The 15,526-nt window shown below is 44.0% G+C and overlaps 1 protein-coding gene across 12 annotated transcripts in view; it reads left to right on the top strand.

The window, feature by feature from the left end:
* FAM13A (family with sequence similarity 13 member A) overlaps positions 1-15,526 on the top strand; it is a 335,143-nt gene that overhangs the window by 314,555 nt on the left and 5,062 nt on the right. For 10 of the 12 annotated variants that reach the window (XR_012904023.1, XM_075929587.1, XM_075929584.1 and 7 more), the window contains 4 exons: positions 4,825-4,920; positions 6,509-6,592; positions 10,366-10,562; positions 10,844-10,945. Coding sequence is in view for 11 of the 12 variants with exons in the window: in XM_075929587.1 (XP_075785702.1) it covers positions 4,825-4,920; positions 6,509-6,592; positions 10,366-10,562; positions 10,844-10,945 (479 nt within the window). In the remaining variant the exon portion in view is untranslated. The other 2 variants (XM_075929582.1, XM_075929585.1) reach the window with 2 other exon arrangements.

Genomic DNA, 15,526 nt, shown 5'->3' with positions numbered 1-15,526 from the left:
TCCTCACAAGGTTCCATTTCATTCTGTCCTTGACTGCATTCCACAAACAGGTTTATGGATTGTCCGTCTTTGCACATCCCATCACCAGGAGATTCCTCACAGGGCCCCAGCAACCTGATGGGACTTAAACTTGGTTTTAGATTGCTTTATGAGACCCCTTTTCGAACCCATGGTCACCCGCTCACTCTCATTCCTTACAATGAAGGTGCTGTTTGTAATAGCTGTTACCTTGGCAAGAAGAGTTAGTGAGATAGGTGCCTGTTTGTTGGTCCACCTTATACAAGCTTTACCAAGGACAAAGTAACATTACAACTGCACCCTACATTTTTACCCAAAATCAGCACCTCTTTTCATATCAATGAGCCCATAGTCCTACCCATTTTTCCCAAAACCTTTAGGGGCACTCTAGTTCAGAGCCTGGACATTCAACGGGCTCTAGCCTTTTTTATAGACAGGACACAGGCATTCCGCACGTCTTCACGCTTGTTTTTTATCCATTGGAGATCACTCAAAGGGCACACCAATTTCCAAATGGATATCTTTCTATATATTACAATGCCACTGTCTTTGCAATAAGCCATTGACAGCTCCACCAAGAGCATATGCCACCTGGATACTGCAACCGCTACAACAGTGGTCCTCAACCAGTCTATCGCAATTGACTGTATGATCGCAGGGGCACTGCCAGTTGATCGCAAGGCAAAGTTGTCTCAGTTGGGGGGCCACATAAATGAGGGTTGGGGGGTTTTGGAGGAGTTTATTTGCTCCTGAATTGTGTGGTCCCCAGCTGATTTTTCCGTGGGTCGGTGGCTTCTGACCCAAAAAAGGTACCCACCCCACCATAAACAAGAAAACATTGAAACCATTTGTGTTGAACATAAATTAATATTTTCTTTTATTTAAAATGAAGTTTGATAAACTAGCATGAGACAGTTAAAACGCTTACTCTGTTTAATCATTTAAATTAAACCGTTCTCCCTAGCTGCAGCTGGTTTAGCAAATATGGTCACCGTACCCAGCCTGCCACTCCCTCCCCCACCCCACCCAGCACACAGATCCATAAATAGACGTGAGTAAGTTAAATCTTGGCATGCCACTTCTGAAAGGTTGCCAACCCTTGGCGTAGAGCTTCACTTTTTCATTCATCACTAGTAGCTAGTATAACTTTAACGCGCCCCCCCCATTCACCCCAGTTCCTACAAAGGGGTTTTACTCCCTAGCTTTGTTCCAGAAAATGAGCTGGAGAGCAGTGTTTTCCCCAGGAATTGAAAGTAGGGGTGGGGGGTGTTCAAATTTACCGGGGCGGGGGAGGGGCAGGGGCGAGACTGTGAGGGTGAAGGTGGGCTGTATGTTACCATAGTAAAAACTGAAAAATATTTCATGACCATTTTATTAGATTTAACTCATGTTTTACAATCATACAAATTAAAGTTGGCTACTCAAGCCTTCTATGAAGCACTACGTCTCCATCCTTCTTGGTTTCTTGTTATAATTTTACACAGCTCTGTTAATGAACTGCTCGAATGCAATGCGTTCATCTTTGGTGGCTTCTCGTATGTCCGGTACTTCTATTCCTTCAGTTAATATGCTCATGAGTTCATTCGCATGATCAGGCAGAAGGTGACTTCTTTCAGAACACAAAATTCTATTCAGTGATGAAAAAGAACGCTCAACTGTAGCTGTTGTGACTGGCAGTAGCAAGAGATGAATTCCTACTTCTTTCATCCCAGGAAACATAGCACAAAGATCCGGTCGAACCGCGAGTGATGATAAAAAAGAAGTTGAAGTCAAATCTTCATTCGTCATGTGATATTCCACTCTGTGTTCTAATTCTCTATTCTGTCCTGAGCACATGGCAGCCTCATTGTCGGTAGTGCCTCACTCCACTCAACTGTCGATGTTTTATAGGACAGGCATCTGTAAAAGCTACGTAGAGGTTGAGTAGGATCTAGAAGTCGCTGTTGTAGATTTTTAAGAATCAAGTCTGTGTACTTTTTCCGTTGTCTTAACAAACACTTCTTGTCCTCTTCACTTAAGGATTCCATATAAATGCCTTCATTAGTCAACTTCTGGACTGAAATCTTTGCTTCTTCCAATACTTTTTCAATGGATAGCTCTCTGATTGATCCAAATGTAGCTTCTATTGCTGGACAAAGATCTACTACTGATGTAGCAGATGCCTGGATGGCATTGTTTAATGACCCAAGTGGTTTCAACAGGAGATTTACGAGATAGAGAATGGCAATAGTCAGGATGGGGAGGGATGCAATACCATGCTCTGAGTGTCCCTAGACTGTTGCCAGAAGCTGGGAATGGGCAACAGGATGGATCACTTGATTACCTGTTCTGTTCATTCTCTCTGAAGCACCTGGCCTTGACCCTGTCGGAAGACAGGATACTGGGCTATATGGACCACTGGTCTGACCCAGTATGACCATTCTTATGTAAAAGTTAATTATAATAATACAGATGTTTAGTACAGAAACTCCCCAACATAATAACCTCTCAGGATAGCAATGATGTGAGATGATAACCTTGGCAAATAATGCATCTTAAAAATCTTGGCCTACTAGGAAACACATTTATATAAGTTTCCATTCCAGTCACAAATCTAGCATTCTGGAGCAAAGTCACTAAAATATAGTCCAACAAACAAATGTTTATTTAACGTGCCCCTCATTTTTCCCTCCACCTCACCCCATTCACCAATGTTGTCCTTGGTCAATGGAGAATCAGAGTTCAGAGGTGCTTTCATGTGACTACACCTCCCAGGTGGGGGGCAAGAAGGCACCTTGCTTGTTCCTCCAGCCGCTCACTGTTCGCTCTGGCCACTGTTGTTCATTGTGCCACCGTTCACTCCATCGCTCTGTTGCCAATGGCCCTGCACCGTCTCCTTCTGCTGCCACCTGCCACTGTGAAGTCTGCAAGTGGGTCTCTTGAGGTTCCACCCAGCTCTCAGTGATTTCATCTGAGCTCTCAGTGGGGGAACCTCGCTGCTAGTGCAGTCTGAGCTGTCTCTTACACAAAAACACTGTACCCACAGGAATGCTGTCGCCGCAGCAGGGCTAAGCACTTAGACCTGATTATCAGTGATTTCAGCTGTAGTGGTCACGTAACAAAACACAAGACTATATATGGAGCCTAATCAGCTCTGTCTTTAAACAGTGGAGAGGGGCAGGTCAAATAGTACTTGTGACTCAGACAGACCATCAAGCAAAACACCTGTCCCCACCCTCTCTCTTGATGCCCTCAATCAGTACAGGTTAAGTACAGTTCTACTGACCTTTACTCATACAAGAACAACAACAACATTTCATCCCCCCTCCCCCGAAAGTGATTTGTAACCCAACCCCAGCCAAAATCTATTACTTGGGCAACACAGCTCTGTTTGCTGGATACCTAGGTAGATTAGGTATGAATGTAAATACAATCTAGTCCTGAAGCCTTTCCCCCCAGACCCCAGCTCATCCCTAGCTGTCAGGGAGAGCTCATTTTGACTTTGCTTACAAATCATAATTTGAAATTATTAGGTTGGCCAACATCACCAAAATGAATGCACAGACATTGTCATAAAAAACAGCTGTACAGGCAGTCCCTGAGTTACGCAGATCCGACTTACGTCGGATCCACAGTTACGAACGGGGCCCTCCCTTTCCCTGGTCTCCAGCAGACCAGGGAGAGGAAGCAAAGCGGCGGAACACGCGGGCAGCGGACAGCCCAGACGCGTCTGGGCTGTCAGCTGCCCGCGTGTTCCGCCGCTTTGCTCTGCTTTGCTCCCCGTCCCCCTGGTCTGCAGACCAGGGGGACGGGGAGCAAAGCAGAGCAAAGCCGCGGATCCTGGGGTTCTTAAGTTGAATCTGTATGTAAGTCAGAACTAGCGTCCAGATTCAGCCGCTGTTGAAACTGATCAGTTTCAGCAGCGGCTGAATCTGGACGCCAGTTCCGACTTACATACAGATTCAACTTAAGAACAAACCTACAGTCCCTATCTTGTACGTAACCCGGGGACTGCCTGTATAAGGAAGCTAATCTATGTTCATACTTTTCAAATCTATTCTACTTTTTCAGATACACATATCTTATCATATACTGTATATGCTTTTAAAGTGTGTATTAATGTTTCAATTTCAATTCAAATTTCCAAACAATGACTAAATTGGCATGTAACTAGTTCACAAAACTGGGGAGAGGGTGTTGGGGAAATTCAGGGGGGGTATACACCCCCATGGGGGGAGGCGTGTAGGAAAATCCCTGCTGGAGAGTAAAATGAGTAATTCTGTCTTAATTAGGAGGCATCTTAGGAGAGAAGTGCAGAGGAGTGTCATTGCAATGTCAATTTAGGGTAAGGTCTGTCGATCAGCATGTTTGGGAAGCAGCCTCAGAGGGAAAGCATTCAGTCCTCACAGCTCCTTTGACTTGTTCCTAGGTAAAAATTATCACCCTGTTCTGGGATTCCAGACATAAGAATCTGTGCTTTGGTTATGAGTGTAAAAGTGCTTCAGATGCAGATTGCTCAGTGGACAAGGGCGGTTGTGATGACATATACTTACTAGTTTGAGCCTTAAATGTCTTTGCTCCAGTAATCCACATTATAAAGCACCATGCAAGGAGGGGGTTAGGCTAAGGATTGGAAGATCCGGTCAGGGCCAGGGCATAAGGCACGCTGGCTATCAGTGTGATAAAATTCACCCTATACTAATCTCAGGACCATGCTGTTAGTGCCTCACCCTTTTTAACCCCAGATAAATGAGAGTGCAGGAGCACATATTACGAACTGGAGTATCTGCTGCCAGTCTCATGGTCCCATTCTTTCTTGCTTTTCAGGTAACAAAAAATGAGCGCCAGGTGATGAAACCCTTGTATGATCGATATCGTTTGGTCAAACAGATCCTCTCCAGGGCCAATGCCATCCCTGTTGTTGTGAGTATAGCACTTCTCTGGGGGTTGCTTTGGGTTGGTGAGGGAGGAGAGGAGAGGAGAATCACTCGTCTGCACCCCACACAGTTACAGAGGCCCAATCTCCCACGTCCCCACAGAGCTGAGTATCTGAATGACTTCAAGTCAAGTGATACCAAAGCAACTGGAATAGTGAAGAGCTGGTTAAGGACTCCAGTGCCCGTAGCTGGATGTTTAGCTCTTTTCACCTTGTGGTTGCTGTGGTTTTTTTCATTATGTTGGTTTTGGCTAAGGCCCTCACCACCTTTTTCCTCAATATCATAGCCTGTCTGGGTCACGTAAAGTGGCAGGAGTAGAGAGATCTGTGTATTGCCCACACTACTGAAGGGCTCAATTACACTAGCAGCTAGCCTGCCCAGTTAGTCCCCATGGCTGAAGGAGAGGACAGGGTAGGCAGTACCCCAACCCTCAGCTCTTACTAGCAGAATGTATAAATGGTTGCTGCTTTCTAAGTTGATGCAAGGTGCACTAGCACGTCCATGGAATCCCATGCATCGGTCTTGCTGGGCAATTGTCATCAGTTCCGTGAACATGTGTTTTTATAGTCAGTAGCCCCGATGTGAGGCTACTTGTGTTATGCAACTTGGTACCATCCTCATCACTGGCTTTAAAATTATTGTAGTGTAAAACACATTCATTTCACCAGTGAAAGTAAGCTGTTTGGTGTATGCCTGCTCTTTGTTTTATGAGCTACCCCATGTCTTCTGCCAGGCCATGCTTATGTCTTGGCTGCTGTTCTAACAGTGTTCCTGTTCCAGAAGTACAGACTGGTGAAGAGTTTTTCAAAGCAGGCAGACACACTTTCCTGGACAGTCTCATGATGTCCTGCTGTATTTTAAAGAAAAAACAAAACTCCTAGAATCGCTATTGTGAATGTTTATCTGCGTGAACGAGGCATGTTAAGCCAGCAAGTAGAGGGATGCCATCCAACCCAATGGCCATCTCTTAGCAGTTTAGAGCCACCTTCTCAAAGGAACTCAGTTCCCGTTCCAGCGCCAGAATTTCAAAGGTGCTCAGTCAGCACCCACTAGCTGCCAATGAGAACACTGGTGAATGTGTTTTCCCTTCCCCAGCCCTCTAAGAACAGTGAGAGCTCAAGGCAACAGAGTACCTCTGAAAACCTGGGCGTGTCAATTAGGTGCAGAAATGGACTGAGTTATTGAAAGTCTGGATTCCATTAAGAGTGCTGAGCTCTCTTGAAAATTGGCCCAGCTGAGCTTTGCAGGGCATACAAGGTAGCTAGCTAACTATGGGGTTGCTTTTGTTGATTTTTTTTTTCTGAAAGTATTTGTTTTCCTGCTCATACACAGCTGGCCCTTCCGTGCATAGTGTTTTGTTTGTACTCATGTGGCACTGATGTCTATTGCTAAGCAGCAACTTTGAAAAAATCTTTCTCTGCTTCAAGGTTTTTGCCAGAAGTTTTTTTCTGTTTAAGAAGCAGTTTTCTTACCATGGTCTGGATGAGTCACAAAAGTCATGAAGATGAGAGGAGAGCAGGCGGTGGAGGAGAAAGGGGTTCACAATGTAACATACTTGTTAACACCTGTCACAGGGTTCCCCCTCCAGCAAGCGGAGAAGCCCTTTGCTGCAGCCAATTATCGAGGGCGAAACTGCTTCCTTCTTCAAGGAGATAAAGGTGAAGACCTCCAGCTGCTTAACTAATTGCTCAGTCTGCATCAGTTTCCCCTTCCTGACAATGATAGAGATTTTTTATTAGGATTGGTTCTTTGCAGTGTCTCCCTTCTGAAAAAAAAAAAAAAAACCCACCAAAATAAAACAAAACAGTTGCCATTTAAGCCTAGCCAGTTTTGAACAAATCCCTCCTTTCTGTTAATGCAGATCAGCCTACAATATTTTCTTGGCTTTGTGTTTTCCCTCTCCACATGTATTTTACTTTGTAAAAACTTCACAATTATTGATTAGTTGCACATCTTTTTCTTTTGAATATTCCTCTCAAGCTTTTTGCTGTTCTTTTTCTCACACCAAAGCTCTAAGGCTTTTATGCAACTCTATATTTAGGTTGTGTTTTCCCTTAATACGAATAGAGTTTAGACTCACATGCATGTATAGGTTATGGACATTAACCCATATCTGTTTGCCTTCTGGGTATGTTCAGTTCTTATTTTACACTTTTGAAAGTGCACTTCTAGAAGCAGAGTAAGTGAATATTTGATCTGGTTTGTTTGGTTGGAATTTTTCACCCTGTGCTGTCATGGCTTGGCATTTCTCAGTGTTGAACACTGATATCCAGTCACTGGGACAGGTTCATTACTGGCCTAACTATATGTGCCTTAAATAGTTAACTTACCAAGGATGAATTTGATCCATATTACTTTTGTTTAAGAAATTCCAGTTATGAGCACCTAGAATCTTAGCATATGACACAATTATCTGTGTGCATTTTCATTATCAGTTTGAATGAGACACATGCTGCAATGCATTCTGATTTCATTTCCCCCTGCCCATTTGTCTATTTACCATTCAAAAATATTTTGGATACCATAAACTAAATATTCTTTGATTTATATTTAATGGGATAATTATTCCAGGCCAAATATTAATTGCATATATGAAGTACATATTAGTGTAATTAAGGTGAAGCTACAATATTATACATGTTAAGTGGCTGTGCATTTACATGGCTGATTATTCCTCAGTGAATTGTTCTTAATATTTAATAGATAATTTCTGAACCAAGCCTGAATTAAGGGCCATATTTTTTTTAAATGTCCTTTAATTTTCCATCATCAACTTTGTGCTGTGATTTCTTCCCAGCTGAAGAGTACGTGTAGATGTACCTGAGCTAGCTTTGATTTAGTTTGCATGAGTACCAGCAGAGCGAAGTTGTGGCTGTCTGCCCAAGGGTTTGTCTACGTTTAACACACAGTAGGAGCTGAGCTATGCGAGGTCATGGTGGCATTTTTGTATAGATGGTACCTGTGCCGATGGGAGGGTTTCTCCTGTTGGCATAGATAGTCCACCTCCCCAAGGAGTCAGTGCCAGGTCAATGAAAGAATTGTTCTGTCAATGTATATCTGTCTACATGGAAAATAAGGTGAAATCAACAGTGCTGCTTAGGGAAGTGGATTTTTCATACCTTTGACCGATGTCATTAATTAGACCCAACTTTCTTGTGTAGCTAGGATTGTGTAATTAAACAGAGTCCCGGAGGGGTTTGTACAGCCCACACCAATGACCCCATTTCACTTCTCTTGGTGCTCATGCTACCTAGATTAAATCACACTGCCAATTACAGCGGGTGGGGAACCTTTTTAGGTTGGGGGCTGTTGGCCCACAGAAAAATCAGTCGGGCACTGCACACAAGTGAGAAACAACAAAACAAAACCCTCGCTGCTGTGGCCCCGACTGAGAAGAAAGATACTCCTCACATTCCCCTCAAACACCAGAACCTAGGGAGGGCCCGGCCTAGTCAATTTTGTGAGCTCCAGTCCGAGGGCAACAGCGGGAGGGGGAGGGACTGGAGTGCCAGTGCAGGCTCCTAAATGCTGTAGGGGGGAAGGGGGAGGCCTTGAGTCTTGGGGGCTGGATCCAGGCAAGCCAGGGGCCACATCAGGCTCCCAGGCCTGAGGTTCCCCACCTCTGAATTACGGTGTAGACATACCATGAGTTCTCTTGATACTTACCCCTGCAGTGCAGTGCTCATTTGGAGCCCGGTAGGATACCAAGCTAAGTGTGATTATAGAAGTTCACCAGCTGAGTGCATGAGTCACATGGGGAGCTACAACCAACACTCCCAAGAGCCACACTGGCATCCCCAACATTGCTGGGTGGTGGTAAGGGAGCTGGTGTTAATCCTTTGTGCCTTACTAAGACACAGCTAATTGATTCTCCCCATGTAAAGTCATTGCAGAGGTGCTCCAGCTGGAGTTCCCTCGGGGTAAACCAGAGGGGCTGCCAGCAGGACATTGTCTCTGAGTGCCCCTTGGCTCTAGAATTTGTTTCCCTCTTTGGCCCAGCAGATACAGGATTAGTTACCCATCCAGGTAAGTCGCAGAGCCTGTTTTTCCTGACAGAATTCTTATTTTCTTACGGAATTTGTGGGTTGGAAATTCTAGTGCAATTTATATGGGGCTGTCTGATGCAAGTGGGTAGGCTGCCTTTTAGTTTGAGTGGGAGTCCATTTATTGGAAAGCTGTTTACCAGGAAAACTGATGCACTACAGTATTGGGTTTAAAGTGTTATATTTGTATTTATGGCTTTTTTAGAAAGATGCCCACAAGCATGAAAAAATAGCAAAATGGATTGATCTGCAGATACAGATAGTTACATGCAGCTCCAGTCTGTAACTATTGGTGCACGTGCTACAGAAGTTTTGATTATGATTTGATGATTATGGGGACAAATTAGAGACCAGGTCGAGGCCCATTTAAATGCAAGCTCCTGTATGTTTGTCTGAGGCATTTCCAGCTGAATTCTTACTAAGTAACCTTCTGATTTGCTCCCTTCAGTTGAAGTCTTTGCAGACGATCTGTGGCCATAATTGTAATGTGAGGCACTAGTGTCCCGGATAAGTGACAATTAATTCTGTGCTGTGTCTTGCCATCCTTGTAATGCTGGGTGGCATAGCTTGTTAGCATGTTTTTGAATTGCACTAATTCTTGGCAGCTCTGACTGTGTGCAGAGCAGGTAGAACTGAAACAAGCCACTTGAACCAGCTCCACCCGGGTAGGCTGCATTGATTTATAATCTCCATAGTTTTCTGTAGGGAGTGGGGAGTAATCCATTTTAAAATTAGGCCAAATCGTTTCCTCTACTTGTGGAAAATGTGTTGCATAGTTCATAATGAGTTATGAGTTCACTTCAGTCCTTCAGGGTGAAATGTCTAAACTTTTCTCTCTCCCACTGACAAAGGAGAGTAGTAAACTCTCCTGGACATCTGAGGTTGAGCTGTTTCCCCCTTTTCATCATAATATTTAGAGCTAATATACACAGCACATTGGATACACAGACTCATGTACTGATTTCTGAAGTAGTCAGCAAGATGAAGTGTGAGAAAAGTACACAACTAAAAGCACTGGCAATCATTCTTCCATGGTGCAGTTTTATAACTGGCAGTGAAGCTGTTATGGTCCTCAAAAATCATGTCACCTGTTCCCTGCTGTTTCCCTTCAGACGTTTTCAGGTTTCTGTTTTTATTTAGAGTTTCTCTTGTGATTATTCCAATCTGTCATAATTCTCTGGTGCTGGTTTCTACTAATAATGGATTGTGGGAGAGGGATTATGACTGATATTTTAGGTGTCTGTAAATTTCTAGAGCAATTAAGGTGCTTACTCTGTCCACTTCTTTTCATATCTGTAGGCCAGCGCTTGTGGCGAAAGATAATATACGGGTTGTGCCTGCAGAGAGAAGTAGTAACCTCTTGTTTTGGGGGCACTGTGTCTCTGTAGGAAGAAGAGGAGGGTTCTGATGAGGACAGCAGTGTGAAACCAGACTTCACAGTTACCGTGAAGCCAGATTTCAGTGTGCGGAGTTTCTTGGATCAACTAGAAGATGAGGCTGATGGCTTCATTTCTCCCGTGGATGATAAGATGCCTTCAAAGAGTAGCCAGGACATGGGGCTTTCTAACCTTCATGCTGCTTCTATGTATGTCAAGTTTCTTGTACTAAGCCAAGTGTTTGATTCCATGCAACAACCCACAGCATGTGATTAAATCTCACTGAAGCCAGAGGGACCTTAGCACATGCTTAGCTGTTTTGCTGATTAGTAGTGGGACACTTGACATTCTTAAACTTAAGAGTCATGTCAATTTGTTAGGGAGTGTTTGTTGGCGTGGATCTTTATGCTACATATATTTTTGTAAAATTATTATGCCATTCCTTTTTTAAATGTCTATGTAATTTTACATCTGTAATTTAACCCTACAGGCCAGAACTCTTAGAACAGCTCCAGGAAGTCAGGGAAGAGAAAAAACAGATCAGAAAAAAATTGAGAGAGTTTGAAGACAATTTTTTCCGACAAAATGGAAGGTAATTCATTTCTCACTCATCTGTCTGTCTGTATAACTACTGCTGGAAATACTTGCTGAGAGCATAAGGCTGTGAAAATTAAAAGTGCTCTATGTATGCTACACAACTAATCCTCACTCCATCCATTAAGATGGGTATTATCCTCTATTTGTTGACGAGGAAGCTTGGATGCAGAGCATTTGTCCCAATGCCTGTTGAAGTTGGTGAGAATCTTCCCATTAATTCTGTGAGACCGAGCCCATTGAGGTTAAGAGTAAAATTTTCAAATGTGCCTAAACCCCATTATACTTCACAAGGAATTAGGCTCCTAAAGGACTTTAGACCTTTTGACAGTTTTGCCCTAAATCAGCAGTGGCACCAAAAGGAAAACCTCTGTGTTCCTAGCTCCCCCTCATATGCTCACATAAACCATGAGAGAAAATCTAGAGCAGTGGTTCTCAGCCTACAGCCCACTTTACAGGTGGTCCATGGCTCAAGCTCAGCAGTACTAATTTTCAGTGGCCAACTTCCTCTCTTTATAGCCCTCTCCCAGACCCTCCCCCAGTGAGATGTAGAATAGATTAATTCCCTTTCAGTCCCATGAATCTGTCATTACTGCCAGAATTCAAACACCAAAAGGATGTGTCGGCAGGTTTGCTAGCAATATCGGACGCATGAGATCCAGCAGAAAAGTTTGAACTACAGCATCTCTCAACTTTCATTAGGATACTAAGGCATGAGCACAGTGCATCAATGCTGAAGGAGTGAAAGATATGTCTAAGCCCCCTTTGTGCTGTCTGTATTTTCCATCTTGTCAGAAGAGCAAGTCCACCTGCTGTTGTTTTTCTTCAAAATGCCCCATATCTTGGGAGCTTGGGGGGGGGGGGGGAACACAGAGCTATTACATTGGTTCTAGCAAGATAGGGAGTCCCCCTACCTACACTGGGGGTAAGACCCTGTCTGGTGAAGGAGTTGCTGCTGTGGCCACTTGATTCTGGCCCTGGCAGACAGAGCAGCCATGGCCAAACAGCCCTGGAAGACAGAGGAGCCCCTGCTGCAGTCACCTGGCCCCAGCTCCGGCCTCCGGAGCAGCAGGGAAGTTATGTGGCCCTGGCTGCAGCCCTGGGGAGTTGGGGACAGTAAAGAGCTGCCCAGCTGAGCCTTCCCCGTTCTCCCTCTCCCCCCCCCCCGACTCCTCCCCCACCCAGCAACAGCAGCTCACCTTCCATGGGCACATGCGACTCTGCAAAGGTGGTGGGCAGGCAGAGAAATTTTTGTGCGTGGCCGTGCAGGTGCACACCTTAGGGTGGAACTATGCTCTGCACTCTCCCTCCTGGCCACACACCCTACCTTCCACTCAGACCTTGCACCCTCACTCCCTCGTATCCCCCACCTCCTGCTCAGATCCTGCACCCCCATCCCACTCACTGGTAGCCCTGTCCCACACACTGAACCCCTCATTTTTGTCCCCACCCCGGAGACTGAGGGGTTTCACAAAATCCACTAACCCAGGAATCCCAGAAGAGTGAATCCAGCCCATGAAAACCTTGAACCTCAGTCCTCCCTGTCCTTCCCCCTGGGCCCATGGGGCTGGAGTGCCAGGGGAGTGAGGTGTCTCAGTAGGCACCCACATCGGGGGGGGGGGGGGGTATTGGAGGTTTTTTTGCTTCTCATCTATGGTCCCCAACTGATTTTTTTTTTTTGTGTGTCAGGAGCCCCCGATCCAAAAAAGGCTCCCCACCCCTGCCATAAATAAGTAAACATTGAAACCTTTTGTATTGGATATACATTTTACTTAATATAAAATGCATCACATGCATCTGACGAAGTGGGTCTTTGCCCACGAAAGCTTATGCTTCTACACTTCAGTTAGTCTATAAGGTGCCACAGGACTCCTCGTCGCTTTTAATATAAAATGAAGTTTGATAACTAAAGTTAAAGTGCTTAATCAGTATAATAATTTAATACTTCCTTTCTTGCTGGTTAAATTAAAACCGTTCTCCCCAGTTGCAGCACTAGCAAAATGGCTTGGGAGTAATTATGTAATTAACGGTCAGTTTCCATTAGCAATTGGTGGCCCACAGAAAAGTTTGTATTGAGCCAGGTGGACCATGGGCTAAAAAGTTTGAGAACCACTGGTCTAGAGCCAACAAACACCTAGGAATGTAAGTCTTTGGGACAGCGTAGTATTCTTGTTTGCAGAAATGTGTCCCTCTCTCCCATCTGTACTCTTTGCAAACACTACTTTGGCACTAAAAGGGCAATTCATGGAATAAATTCATGTTAAAAATAGCAACACAATAAAACAATGCAAGAAGAGTTCTCTCAAAATGTGAAACTTGTTAGTTAAATGTGTGTTATTTCTTTTTCACAATATGTTTGTTCATAGACTCATAGAATACTAGGACTGGAAGGGACCTCAAGAGGTCATTGAGTCCAGTCCACTGCCCTCACAGCGGGACCCAGTACTGTCTAGACCATCCCTGACAGACATTTATCTAACCTACTCTTAAATATCTCCACAGATGGAGTTTCCACAACCTCCCTGGGCAATTTATTCCAGTGTTTAACCACCCTGACTTTTAGGAACTTTTTCCTAAATGTCCAACCTAAACCTCTCTTGCTTCAGTTTAAGCCCATTGCTTCTTGCTCTATCTTCAGAGGCCAGGAAGAACAATTTTTCTCCCTACCCGTTGTGACACCCTTCTAGATACCTGAAAACTGCTATCATGTCCATCCCTCTCAATCTTCTCTTTTCCAAACTAAACAAGCCCAATTCTTTCAGTCTTCCTTCATAGGTCATGTTCTCTAGACTTTTAATTATTCTTGTTGCTCTTCTCTGGACTATCTTCAATTTCTCCACATCTTTCTTAAAATGTAGCACCCAGAACTGGATACAATACTCCAACTGAGGCCTAATCAGCACAGAGTAGAGTGGAAGAATGACTCTTCATGTCTTGTTCACAACACGCCCTGTTAATGCATCCCAGAATCATATTGGCTTTTTTTGCAACAGCGTCACACTGTTGACTCATATTTAGCTTGTGGTCCACTATAACCCCTAGATCCCTTTCTGCCGTACTCATTCCTAGACTGTCGCTTCCCATTCTGTATGTGTGAAACTGATTGTTCCTTCCTAAGTGGAGCACTTTGTATTTGTCCTTATTAAACCATCCTGTTTACCTTAGTCCATTTCTCCAATTTGTCCAGATCATTTTGAATTATGATCCTATCCTCCAAAGCAGTTGCAACCCCTCCAAGCTTGGTATCATCTGCAAACTTAATAAGCGTACTCTCTATGCTGATATCTAAATCGTTGATGAAAATATTGAACAGAATCAGTCCCAAAACAGACCCCTGCGGAACCCCACTTGTTACTCCTTTCCAGCAGGATAGTGAACCATTAATAACTACTCTCTGGGAATGGTTATCCAACCAGTTATACACCCACCTTATAGTAGCCCCATCTAAGTTGTATTTGCCTAATTTATTGATAAGAATATCACGCGAGACCGTATCAAATGCCTTACTAAAGTCTAGGTATACCACATCCACCGCTTCTCCCTTATCCACAAGACTCGTTATCCTATCAAAGAAAGCTATTAGATTGGTTTGACATGATTTGTTCTTTACAAATCCATGCTGGCTGTTTCCTGTCACCTTATTGTGAATATAAAGTGTCTATTCAGTATTTGAGAATCCTTCCTGAGAAGTAACATGCTACATCCTAGATTGTAGAGATCCTGCATCCTGAAAATACATACAGTAGGGGGAAGGATGGTCTTCTAGTGAGAACAAGAGTAGGCCCACTTTGGGTAGGGCTCAAGTGGCATCAGAAACTCTGAGCTGAATTTTCTCCTTATGTGAACATGGTTCCCATTGGCCATAATACAAACCAGTATGACTGAGATGACCCGATTCTCCAAAGCATGCAGCTGAACATTTGGTTCTGTGAACAGCATCTGAGCTTACAAAATGAATACAGATGTGAATTCACTTCAGTTGTGTCTGCTGCTGGGGTGTGTGTGTGTGTGTGTGTGTGTGTGTGTGTGTGTACATACACCTACACACTAGCACATGGACATTTATCTATACAGCATATGAACGGACGATATCCATGTGTTAAATTCATCTATTTATGCACCTTCAACAATCTCACTAGCCCTTTTGGTCCTCTAGTCTAGCTTATCACTTGCAGAAACTTTTTCTAGCATTCTGAATCTCTGGGCAACTTAAAAAAGCACCAGGAGTTAACTTGAAACAAAAAGTTTCCTTTCTTCCACAGTTGCAGAAGTTTCTGCCCAAAATTTGTGGTCCAGATCCCAGGATTGGTAGTATTTATTCCTTCTCCAGATTTATGGTCTGGAGAACTGGAAATGGAAGCTATTATACCTTTGGAAAAGGGGTACCTACTCATAAGAGCTTCTGTTATAACATGATGAGCCAAGTACTGTTTGAAATCCATGGGGGACAGTATAACTGGCTCTGATACAAAGATGTCCATCTGCTTTGACTATAGAATAATATCAAGGTCACTTTCAGAGTTGACAGCAGGGGCGGATATAGGGCAGGGCGGATATAGGGCAGAGCGAACGGGGCGGC

The sequence above is a fragment of the Pelodiscus sinensis genome, chromosome 5 (assembly GCF_049634645.1).
Source record: "Pelodiscus sinensis isolate JC-2024 chromosome 5, ASM4963464v1, whole genome shotgun sequence".
Lineage (NCBI taxonomy): Eukaryota > Metazoa > Chordata > Testudines > Trionychidae > Pelodiscus > Pelodiscus sinensis.
The sequence above is the reverse complement of the archived record's forward strand: the minus strand, read 5'-3'. Positions and strand labels throughout refer to the sequence as shown.